Genomic DNA, 12322 nt, shown 5'->3' with positions numbered 1-12322 from the left:
GTTAAGATTTGACAAATGGAAAATGTTGTGAATATGTCAGTTTTGGCAAGAAGAGGCATATTATCCTAGTGGTGAGAGACAGCATTGCTCTGAGAGGCAGAATCTGTATGTTTAGTGTATGATTCTAAAAATTTAGCATACAGGTACTGCATGTAATTAGGAAAATTATCCGAATGTTAAGGTTTGTTGATAATGGCATCCATTGGCAAGACCGACTCTCCAACCTGGAGGGCTTGTGTCGTGCGAAGTCCACCAACATTGAGTCCCTGATCATCAGAGCCCAGATGCGGTGGGTAGGACACGTCATCAGAATGGATGATGAGCCAGCTGCTCTATGGTGAACAGAAGACTGGAAGGAGACCTCAAGGTCGCCCACGCAAGCGCTATAAAGACACTGTGAAGGAAATCCTATGCTACTGTGACATCCTGCCAAGATAAGTAGAAGCTGTGGCTACTGACAGATCACATTGGTGAGCCCTGTGCTTTGAAGCCTTCACCAGTTTTGAAGACAGACCGTGCCAAAAATTGATGGAAAACCGTGAATGGCTTCATAAAGCAGTAGCCATGGTTTGTACAAAAACGGACTTCCAGTGCCCCCATTGCGCTAGACTCTTCACTTCCAGACTGAGACTGCAAAGTCACCTTCATATCCACAGATGAACTGCAACAATGTGTCTCCTTCAAACTGAAGGATGACCAATAGATAATGGAAATTATTGCAAAAGTAGGGATAATCTGATATGGTTACATTAGGGATTAATGAGAAGGCATTTGTTTCCTTCTTGAGAAAGGGCACTAGTGCATTGGAAGCAGTTCAGAGAATGTTTTCAGACTAGTACCCAGAAGAGTGGTGTGTTATTTGATTGGCCAAGTTTTGTTTGTGTCCGTCAGAGTTTAGCAGAGCGAGAGAAGAATTAGCTGAAACATAGAAGATCCGGGTGAGTCTCGACAGGGTCCATGAGGAGAGAATTGTTTCTTGTGGAAGAATCTGGAACTACTGCTCACTAGTTAATCATCGCTGTTGGATGGTTGTCCATCTCACACAGAGGTGAGAGGAGGCTTTTTTCTCAGTGTCGCAAGTTATTTGAATTCTCTTCTTCAATAGGCAGTGCAAGCAGAATCTTTGAATAAATTGAAGGCACATGTAGTTAAGTTCTTGAAAAATAACAGGTTGAAGGTTACGGTAGGGTAGATAGGAGTGCAGATAAGCTTACAACAGGTCAGTGATGATCTTATTACGTGGTAGAGCAGGCTTGAGAAGGTGATCCTAAGTCATAAGCAAGTCCATAGGTAAAATTCAAAGACATCAGTCGTCTAACTAATTTATTTTCTGATCTCTTTGCAGAAAATCCTTTCCATCACAGCATGCCACACTTGCAGCCTTTGCAGCTGTATATATTTCAGTAAGTAACCAGAGCTTTCATGTATGATTCACAATGTCATAGGTGATACAGAAATTAATGCGAATGAATTATTAATTGTGAGTACGATCTTTATCTGCTTGTGAAAATATGTTGCTTGCTTTCATTCAAGGAAGAGATGGTGTTAAGGTCTCTCGAAGAGCATTAACGTGCACGACCCCAGAACCTGAAAGGATATATCCAATTGAAAGTAGCAATGGAGAGATGCTGGTCCTTGAAGGGGATATTTGAAGCCTCACTAGCAATGGGCAAGGTTCTGTAGGACTGGAGAGTAGCCAATGCTGTACCTTCATTCTAGAAGGGAAATAGGCTTAATCCAGGTAATAATAGGCTGGTGAGCCTCACATAAATGAAAGGGGAGCCATTGGTCAGGACATTCAGGGATAGGATTTACACAAATTAGGAAAAGCCTGGTCATTTCTGGGACAGTCAGCATAGAATTATGTGGGGAAGGTCAAGCTTTTCAAATTTGATTGAGTTATTTGAGGAGGTGACAAAGGTTGTTGATGAGGATAAGGCAGTGGATATAGTTTAAATGGACCTTAACAAGGTCGCTCATTACACGCCTATCCGGAAGATACAGGTGCATGGGATCCATGATGAATTGCTGCTTTAGATTTGAAATTACAGTCCTATAGAAGACTGAGGGTTGTGGTGGAAGAGTGTTATTCTGGCCAGAGGTCTGCGACGAGTGATATTCTACAAGATTCTGTGTTAGGATCCTTGTTGTTGGTGAAATATATAAATGAATTGGATGAAAAGATAGATAGGTGGGTTAATAAATTTGCAGTGGACTAAGTTTGGTGAAGCTTTGGACAGCAAAAGGAGCAATCTAAGAATACGACAGGGTCCAGTGATCAAAATGTCATTAGTTCCAATTTAATTATGGAGAAGGATATGTCTTGGCACCAGATCGAGATTTTAAATAGGAGAACGGCCAATTTTCAGGAAATGCATGAATGGAATAGGTTATTTTTGAGCAAGGATGTGCAAGGCAAGTTCAAGATCTTTAAAGGTAACATTTTGAGAGTATAGAGTTTGTATGTTCCTGTTAGGATTAAAGGCAAGTTAGCGGGCATAGGGAACCTTGATTTTCAAGGGATATTGGGGAACTTGTTCAGAAGAAGAGAAAGGTGTACAGCAGGTGTAGACAATATGGAGTAAATGAAGTACTTGAGGACTGAGGAGTATAAAAATTCAAGAAAAACCTCAAGAAAGAAATGAGGAAGGCAAAAAGAAGACATGAGGTTGCTTTGGCAGATAATGTGAAGGAAAATACTGTGGGTTTCTACAAGTATAGTAAAAGCAAAAGGATAGTAAAGGACAAAATTGGTCCCCTTGAAGATCAGAGTAGTCGGCTTTGTATGGAGTCAAAAGAGATGGGGAGAACTTAATTTTTTCATCAAGAGTCACTTAAAAAATGAGCACAGAGTTGTGGGAGGTAGGTAAATCAAACAGTGGGGTCATGGAATCTTTTCAGGGGCTGACAAAATATTTCCTTGGAACTTGAGGGAGGCTAGTATAAAAATTGTCAGGGCACTGGCAGAAATATTTAAAATATCCTTAGAGGTGGTGCCGAAGGATTGGAGGGTAGCTCAAGTTGTTCTGTTCATTTAAAAAAGTCTCCAAAAGTTAGCCTGGAAATTATTGGAAGGTGTTCTAAAGGATTGGATGTACAATTATTTGGATAGCCAGAAACAGATTAGGGATAGGCAACATGACTTTGTGCTTGGTAGGTTATATTAAACTAATCTTACAAAGTTTTTGTGATGGTTACCAGGAAAGTTGATGAAGGAAAAGCTGTTGTCTCCATGGACTTTATTAAAGTCTTTGACAATGTATCACATGGGAGGTTAGTCAGGAGGGTTCAAATGCTAGTTATTCATGGTGAAGTAATGAACTGGCTTTGACCATAGCTGGATAAGAGAAGCCAATTATCTACTGGAGGCTTGTGACTAGTGACTAGTGGTGTGCCTCAGGAATCGGAGCTGGGTCCATTGATGTTTGTCATCTACATTAATGTGGTAAATTGGATCAGAATTTTGCAGACAACACTAAGATTGGAGGTGTTATGGACAGTGAGGAAGGTTTTCAAAGCAGAGGGATCTAGACCAGCTGTAAAAATGAGCTAAAAAATGGCAGATGGGATTTAATGCAGACAAGTGTGAGGTGTTCCATTTTGGAAGGACAAACCAAGAAAAGAATACAGTACATGATAAATGGTAGAGCACTGAGGAGTGTGGCAAAACAGAGGGATCTGAGAATACAGATATATAATTCCCTAAAAGTGGTGTCACAAATGGTTTGTAAAGAGAGTTTATAGCCTTCATAAATCCAATTATTGAGTACAGGAGTTAAAATGTTATGGTAAAGCTGTATAAGACATTGGTGAGGCCAAATTTGGAATATTGTGTATGGTCACCTAACTACACAAAAGATATCAATAAGATAGAATAAATGCGGAGAAATTTTACTAGGATGTTACTCGAACTTCAGGAACTAAGCTAAATGGATAGGTTAAACATGCTCAGACTTTAATCCCCAGAGTATAGAAGAATGAGTGGTGATTTGATAGATGTATTTAAAATAATGAGGGGGATAAACAGAATAAATGTAGATATGCTCTTTCCACTAAAGGTAGGTGAGATACAATCCAGAGGACATGGGTGAAGAGTGAAATAGGAAAAATTTAGGGGGCAATTGGGGAAATTTCTTCACACCAAGAGTGGTGGGAGTGTGGAATGAGCTGCCAGCAGAAGTGGTGAAGGCAGGCTCAATTTTAACATTTAAGAAGAAATTGGACAGGTACATCAATGAGAGGTATGGAGGGCTAGGGACTGGGTGCAGGTCACTGGGACTAGACAAAGAAAATAGTTTGGCACAGACTAGAATGGCCAAAGAGGCTTTTTTCTGTCCTGTAATGTTCTAATGTTCTATAAAAGTCAGTTACAGATATGGGTGAAGAAATGGCAAATTGAGTTTAATCAGGAGAAATATGAGGTGTTGCACTTTGCAAAATCAAATGTAAGGGAAAAATATGCAGAACTCTTAAAAGCATTGTTATGCAGAGGGATCTTGGACTCCATGTTCATAGCTCATCAATAAATAATAAGTAAACACTTGGATTCATTGGGCGGGGCATTGAGTATAAGAGTAAGGGCGTCACATTGAAGTTATATAAAACTTTAGTTAGGTTACATTTGGAGTATAGTGTACAATTCTGGACATCCATTACAGGATGGTTGTAAAGACTTTGGAAAAGCTATTGCTGAACTTTCCCAGGATTGGAAGGTATAATCTATTAGGAGACGTTGGATAACTTGGATTGTTTTCTCTGGGCTGTGGAGGGTGAAGGGAGACCTGATAGAATTTTTATTAAAATTATGAAATGCATTGAACAGATAGACAGAATCTTTCTCCCAGGGTAAAAATGTCAAATACGAGAGCGCACAGATGAGAAAGAGAAAGTACAAGGGAGACAGATGGCAACGGGGAAGAAGCTGTCCTTGTGCCACTGAGGGCTCATCTTTTGGCTCCTGTATCTTTTCTCTGATAGTAGCAGAGTGAAAAGGGTGTGGCCTGGGTAGTGGGGGTCTTTGAGATAGAGGCAGGTTTTTTAAGACACTGCCTTGTGTAAATGTCCTCTATCATGTGAAACCTGTTGCCTGTGATGCTGCAGGCTGAGTTAACAACCCTCTGGAGTTTATTCTTGTCCTGAGAGTTGGCACCTCCATACCAGGCAGTGATGCAGCCAGCTAGAATGCTCTCCACGGTACACCTGTAGAAATTTACAAGAGTCTTTGGTGACATACCGAACACTGAACTATAGCTGTGTAATCTCCCATGAAATTTTAACCCATTAACAGCAAGTTAATCCCATTCCTTTTCTCCTTCCCAATCACCCTGCAACATTTTTTATTCAGGAATTTAACCAGTTCTTCTTTGAAAATTAATGTGGAAAACCATTAAGATCCATTAAAACAAAACTACACATTACTTCTGATTTCCCTTTAGTAACCAGGACTCCGCCAATGAAATCAGTTTCTCCAAATTCACTCTACCTGTAATGATTTATAGCTCTATCCTATCTCTTCTCAACTTGTTCACTCTTTAATTATGCCATTTGTCCTCATGAGATTTAAGAAATGATTTGTACTGACAGTCAAACCCGAAAGAGGTAGCAAGCTACATTACTGCAACATAACATTGTTGTTAAGGTTCATGTATATTTAATTATTTAATCCCAATTTGCACCAGTGTTAGTATCTTTGACATTGTTGAGCTGTGAAAATGGTCTCTAGGCTTAAAGCCAGATGTTGTGGTAGGAGTGCATAAATGTCTGGGCATTTGTTTCCATCTGAAATTTCAGGGATAAAGCAGTCTAAAATAATTGGTCTGAAACATTTGCAGTGGAAAAATTGAATAATGAAGTATTCATACAATACCAGCATATATCAGTTAAAAAATCTGTTGGGAACACTTGGAAATGAAAACAGCTACTAGATAAGTAATCAGATATTGAACTTTATGTTATAATGATATTTCTGTCCTCCTTGACCAAAGAGGAGGTGCTGGAGGATGGGAGAAAGGCAAAAATTTTCCCCTTGTTTAAAAAAAAAGATAACAGGGAGAATCCTGAGAATTACACACCAGTAAGTCTTAAGTCAGTGGTGTGCAAACTATTGGAGAGGATTCTGAAGGACAGAATTTATGAACCTTTGGAGAAGTACAGTCTACTCAGGGGTAGTCAACATGGTTTTGTGAGGTGAAGGTCATGACTCATGAGCCTAAATGAATTTTTTTTTTGAGGAGATAACAAAAGAAATTGATGAAGGTAGGGTGGTAGATGTGATGGAGATGGATTTTAGTAAGGTCCCCCATGAGAGACTCATTCATAAAATCATGAAGCTCAGGGTCCATGGATCTCTGTCTATGTAGATTCAGAATTGGCTTTCTGGTAGAATGCAGAGTAGTTATGAACAGAAAGTATTCTGCCTGGAGGTCAGTTCATAGTAGAGTTCTGAAGAAATCTTTTCTGCAAACCCTGCGTATTGTGATTTTTAGGACTGTCCCAGCTGAAGAAGTGGAAGGATGGGTCAGTAAGTTTGAAGGCGATACAAAGATTAGAGGAGTAGTGGATAGTGTTGAAGATGATCATAGGTTACAAAAGGATATGGACAGGATGCAGTGTTAGGCAGAAAAGTGGTAGATGGAGTATAATATGGATAAGTTTCAGATTATGTATTTTGTAAGGTCAATCCTGAAGACAGAGTATATGATTAATGGTCAATACATAACAGTGTGGAAGAACAAAGGGACCTTGGGATGAAAATCTATACACCTCTTAAGGTAGCTATGCTGGGTGTCATTAGTCAGCAGAATGAGTTCAAGATGTCAGGTGGCTATGCTACAAATCTCTGATGAGACCACATTTAGAGTATTGTATTCACTTCATTATAGGAAGGACGTGGAAACTATTAAGAGGGTGCAAAGGAGATCTACCTGGGTGTTCCTTGGATTGGAAAATATGTCTTATGAGGCAAGGTTAGCGGAGCTTTCACTTTTCTCTTGGAGAGAGGAGGTATGAGAAGTAACTTGATGGAGGGCTACAAGATTTGGAGACTTCACCAAACTTAGCACCTTTTTCCCAGGCTGGGAGTGTACAAAGTGAAGGGAGGAAAGTTTAGGCAATACCCAGAGAGTTGTGGGTGCCTGAAATGCTGGAACAATGGGAGCACTTAAGAGACATTTAGACAGACAAATGAAAGAAAAATAGAGGGTTATGTGGTAGGAAGGATTTAGTATTTTTTTAAATGTATATAGTGGGCTATAGCATTCTATGTACATTAATTCTGGTTGCTACTGGGTTAGCTTCCATATGCCAGGAATTCAACTCAAAGCAAATTTACCCAGTTTTACAGGTAGAGGATTCATGGGCTGGTATGGAGGCACCAATACCTCTGAGTGGAAAGCCCTGCAGCGGACCCAACCAGTATACATCACAGGCAAAACCCTCCCCACCATCATGAATATCTACATGGAATGCTGCTGTTGGAGAGCAGCAACAATCAAGGTTCCATACGACCCAGGACATGTTCTGTTCTTGCTGCTGCCATCTGGAAAGAGATACAGGTGCTACAGGATTTGTACCTCCAGGTTCAGTAATATGTGCTATCCCTTCAACATCAGACCCCTAAACAATTGACTCATTAAGGATTAATTTAAGGACTCTTAATTTGCTCATTGCTTCCTGCCGGATATTTATTTTTCAGTATTTGAAAAGTTCATTTACGAGTAAAATTTACAGTTACCGATAATTAGAAATTCTCCCTGAATAATGCTAAGTAGCAAAACAGGAAGGATAGGAAGATACAGTCATGTAGATACATTTCGATCGTGGATGTTTTTGTTGCTAAGGTAAAAAAAAAAATCAAATTTTATTCCAAGTTTTTCCAAAGAAACATTGAATCAAACAACACAAAAAAATTAAGTTAAGAGCAGGGAGTGGAATCGCAGCGTTCCCGTGGGGTCCAATTGCCCAGTCTGACGGCTGTCGGCTTCGTCCAGGCTTTAAACGGCTTGTAAATGGAGCTGACAGTGGTTTTATGTAAAAATACTGCAACCACAGGATCTGCTCCCAAGATGGTGGTGCCTATGATCGGCAGCAGTAAGCAGTTGTAGTCTCCATTAAAGCAGAGGACTGGCACAGGGCACCAGAAAATGAGGAGACCACCACCCCCCCCCCACCCAATTTGAGAAGGAGAAGCAGAGGAGCTGACCACAGGTCAGTGACCATGGGGACAGACTAGTTAGGGGTTCTGAGGCTGAAGAACACACAGGTAGCAGGCTGCTGGCTGCTGGTGACTGGCTCAGGACTGGTTGAAGAGGTACCATATATCGGAACTGGGAGGGTGCCGAGGGCACTTGAAGAGTTTCTGATTGTGTCGGAGAATCTGGAGCTCCAGCTGCTGATGGTTTGGCCTGGACTCTGTGTAGCAGCTGGTTCTGTGGGAACACTGGAGGTGAATCTATGTACACATGTGACTCTGAGGAGACTTCTCTTTTGCTTCTCTTTTTGACTGTAAAAGGCATTTCAGGTCATTTCTGTCAATGGCAAATCTGTCTGCCTTGAAGCAGACAAAATGCAATTTTACGTAATTTGATGCTTTTTATTGCATATCAATAAATTGAAACTTGAATCTTGGTTTCCTCAGGGTACTCTGGTTTCCTCCCACCTTTGAAACAAAATGTATGAGAGATGTAGATATTTGGGGTATTTAGGTGGCATCAGCTCATGCTATATGTCAGAATTTTTAAAAAAAAACTTTATTTGGATATTTGTTCTATATATTTATATGTGTTATCTGGTTTTGTGATTGCATCGTGGACTAGAGAACACCATTTCATCAGATTGTACTGATGTAATTGGATAATAAATAAATTTGAAATTAAAAAAAATGCCACAATATCTAATATGAGAATAAGTCATTGTAGTTGATGACAGAGGATAGTTTGCTCAGTTAATTTCACAGATAAATTAGTCCTTTTATTTTCTTGTTTTTCATTTAGATGTACTTTAATGCAACACTGACAGACTCTTCCAAACTTCTCAAGCCACTCCTGGTCTTCAGTTTTATCATATGCGCAGTGATCTCTGGTTTAACACGGATTATCCAGTACAAGAATCATCCGATCGATGTTTACTGCGGATTCATGATCGGAGGAGGAATTGCTGTCTATTTGGTAAGTGGGTCATCTCAGAGGAAGTTATGAAATTGAAATTCCTCATGTTCTTAACAAATTATTTTACCAGAAAGATGAGAACTTTAGAATTCTCTCTCCAGAAAAATAGAGAAACACAAAAACTAAAGATGTGGAATCTTGAGGAAACAAAGAATTGCTAGAAAATCTCAGCAGGTGTGAACGCTTTATCAAAACATATAGAATAGGCAAAATTACATAGAGTATATAATTGGGGAAAGAATCTGGGGAAGGAACAAACAGGCCTAAAGATTTATTTTTAGTCTTGTCTGCCAGTGGCATTTGACCAGTTATCTCTTTACCTTTGTAATTCATTTTTAAGTACCTTCTTGCACATTCCATACACCTGAAGGGGCTTGCATCTTCAGTACTCTATAACTACTGCATATTCCATTTTCTTCTTCATCAAACCCTCTGCAAACACTAGATATTCAGGGTTACACACAGAGACCTCCTTTACCTTTCACCTTTATAGGAAGACACTGAACCTGAACTCTCACTATTCCATTTAAGATATAAAGTTGGCCATATCCCAGTTCAGAACCTCAATTGTAAGACCACTCTGATTTTTTTTCCATAGCCACCTTGAAATTCGCTATCCTCAAATTGCTCACCCATCAACACTTCCAGTTGTCACCCAGTTTCATTCCTTAAGATTTTATTTTAAATTTGGTCATGCAGCATGGTAACAGGCCCTCCCAGCCCACAACCTCCTGCTGCCCAATACCCCCCAATTAACCCACAATCCCTGTACATTTTGAAGGGTGGAAGGAAACCAGAACTCCCAGAGGAAATCCACACATACACCGGGAGAACCGTGTGCACTCCTTACAGACAGCGCTAGATTCAAACCCAAATTTCTGGTGCTGTAATAGTGTTGAGCTACTGCTAAGAAATACTGCCTCTTCATTATCATTTCTAAAGAATCGTTGGAAACATTTTAAAAATTCCACCCCTCTGTGCTGTTCATACTAAGTTAATAACGGGGGAAAGTAAAATCCCCTACTACAATAATCATATTGCTCATTATATCCTGCCTTCCAGGGTTCCCACACATACCTTCTTTACCTTGAAAATTTATAGGAAGACATTGACCCCCGACTCTCCCAATTTCCTTGTGAGAGTTGGGAGAAAATTCTGAACGCCAAAACGAGCGCATCTTTATGATAACACTCAAATGACACTAATTTTCTTGCACTAACTAAATACAGTAAAACTCTGATTATCCAAAATGGTCAGATAAACGATATTTTCGGATAACTGGTCATTTTTTAAAGATGGCCCAGTAGCAACAGCAAATCACTTGGTCATAGTGTTTAAACAACAACCAACAACAAGGGAAGGCATTTAAAGGATGAAATAATGTTTAATTCTCACTAAAAAAAACCAACCTGAACAAAATAAGATAAATTCAACACCAAAAACTCGAAATTTTACTGTGAGTTTTTTCCAAAATTCCAATTTTTTTTTTCCCCCTGTGATATCAGTTTAGCTCTGGGGAAAAAAAAAATGGGATAACTGAGGATTTCTGATTATTTCGGATATTTCCTCTTTGATCTGAAAATTTTCTCAGGCGAAATGACATCATTTTAGCTTTGAACATTTTCTGTTAAATGAGGATTTCTGATTTTTCTGAAATTCTCAATTATCCGAAAAAATTTTAAGAGCTGAACAGATGTCATTTCTGTGTCCAAAAAATTTTGGATAATATCATTTTGAATAATTGAAGTTGTATTGTATTTATTTATCCATTTTTCCATATTTAACATAACAATTTACAGCACGGAAACAGGCCATTAGGCCCTTCTAGTCCGCACCGAACCAAACACCCGTCTCTAGTCCCACCTCCCTGCACAATGCCCATAACCCTCCATCTTCTTCTCATCCATATTTATCATCTCTTTTTCTGTCTTGCCACATTGTGGTCATGTAATTTATGCTTTTCTAGTCAGTGTATATTGGGTACACATTTGCTACATAAATGCATTGTCTCATCCTCACCATTGCGGTGTTGTCTAAAAATCCAAAAAAAAAGCCAATTTCAGAAATCTGAAATAAAAAGAGAAACTGTTGGAAAAACTTAGCAGGTCATTTTGACGAAGGGCCACAAACATTTTAAAAATTTTATTTATTAATCAAAATAAGTCATACAATCAAAATCAAAATGCAAGCAAATGCATAATATTTGTCCCATATGATCCCCTCCCAACCTCCCTCTAATCTACCCCCCCAAAAAAGAAGAATAGAAAATAGAAGAGGAGATCAACTTACATAACAATCATCAACTATTGGTATAACCCCAACAACCATGGGCAAAAAACTGATTACAAATTCAAACCTATATATCTCATATACGGGCTCCAAACTTTAAAGAAAAAAGGATAATTATTATGTAAATTATGTTATCTTTTCCAATGGAATACAAGACCTCATTTCTGAATGCCACCATTAAATACTCAAATCATTCTAATTTTTCCAAGTCATTGTCAAACATTATCTTGCCACAGCTAATGCCAATCTCAGAAAAGCAATTTGAGACTTATCTAATTTCAATTCCAAACTCAATTTCTTAATATAACTCAATAAAAATATCAAAGGATCAAGCAAAATTTTTAATTTAAATAAAACTTTAAAAGTTCCTTAATTCTATTCCAAAAAGGTCTCACTGTTTCACATAACCAAGTAAAATGTAAGAAAGAGCCAACTTGCTGATGGCACCTAAAACATAAATCAGAAGAAATAAACTTATATTTCCTTAATTTCTCAGGAATTAAATATAACTGATGTATAATATTACAATGAACCAATCTATACCTTAGATTTACAATTTTAGTCACACTATCGTCACATATAGTCATCCAATCATCCTGAGAAATAGTTATAGATAAATCTTTTTCCCATTTTAACTTAGATTTATGAATCTCTGGCTTAGGCATTCTGTAATAAAGCGTACATCTCAGATATAAATCCTCTCTTACCCCCTTCAGTAAGTAAACTTTCAAATTTAGACCGCCTGGGCAACCGTAGCGTACGCCCAAAGTAATCCAACAGTAACCTGATAATAAGTGAAATGGGTATTTGAAGAAATTTCATATTTCTCCTTCATTCTTTGTAACAAAATCAAATACCCAGCTTCATAA

The 12322-nt window shown here is 38.7% G+C and overlaps 1 protein-coding gene across 2 annotated transcripts in view; it reads left to right on the top strand.

Annotated features, from left to right (window-relative positions):
- The window catches only part of plppr4a (phospholipid phosphatase related 4a), a 104474-nt gene that overhangs the window by 80859 nt on the left and 11293 nt on the right, over window positions 1-12322 (top strand). Inside the window, exons 5-6 of one of the 2 annotated variants that reach the window (XM_069936359.1) lie at window positions 1346-1403; window positions 8991-9164. In XM_069936359.1, coding sequence (XP_069792460.1) covers window positions 1346-1403; window positions 8991-9164 — 232 coding nt within the window. The remainder of the gene's footprint in view (window positions 1-1345; window positions 1404-8990; window positions 9165-12322) is intronic. The other variant, XM_069936360.1, reaches the window with a different exon arrangement.

This window comes from Narcine bancroftii, chromosome 5, assembly GCF_036971445.1.
Source record: "Narcine bancroftii isolate sNarBan1 chromosome 5, sNarBan1.hap1, whole genome shotgun sequence".
NCBI classification, from domain to species: domain Eukaryota; kingdom Metazoa; phylum Chordata; class Chondrichthyes; order Torpediniformes; family Narcinidae; genus Narcine; species Narcine bancroftii.
The sequence above is the reverse complement of the archived record's forward strand: the minus strand, read 5'-3'. Positions and strand labels throughout refer to the sequence as shown.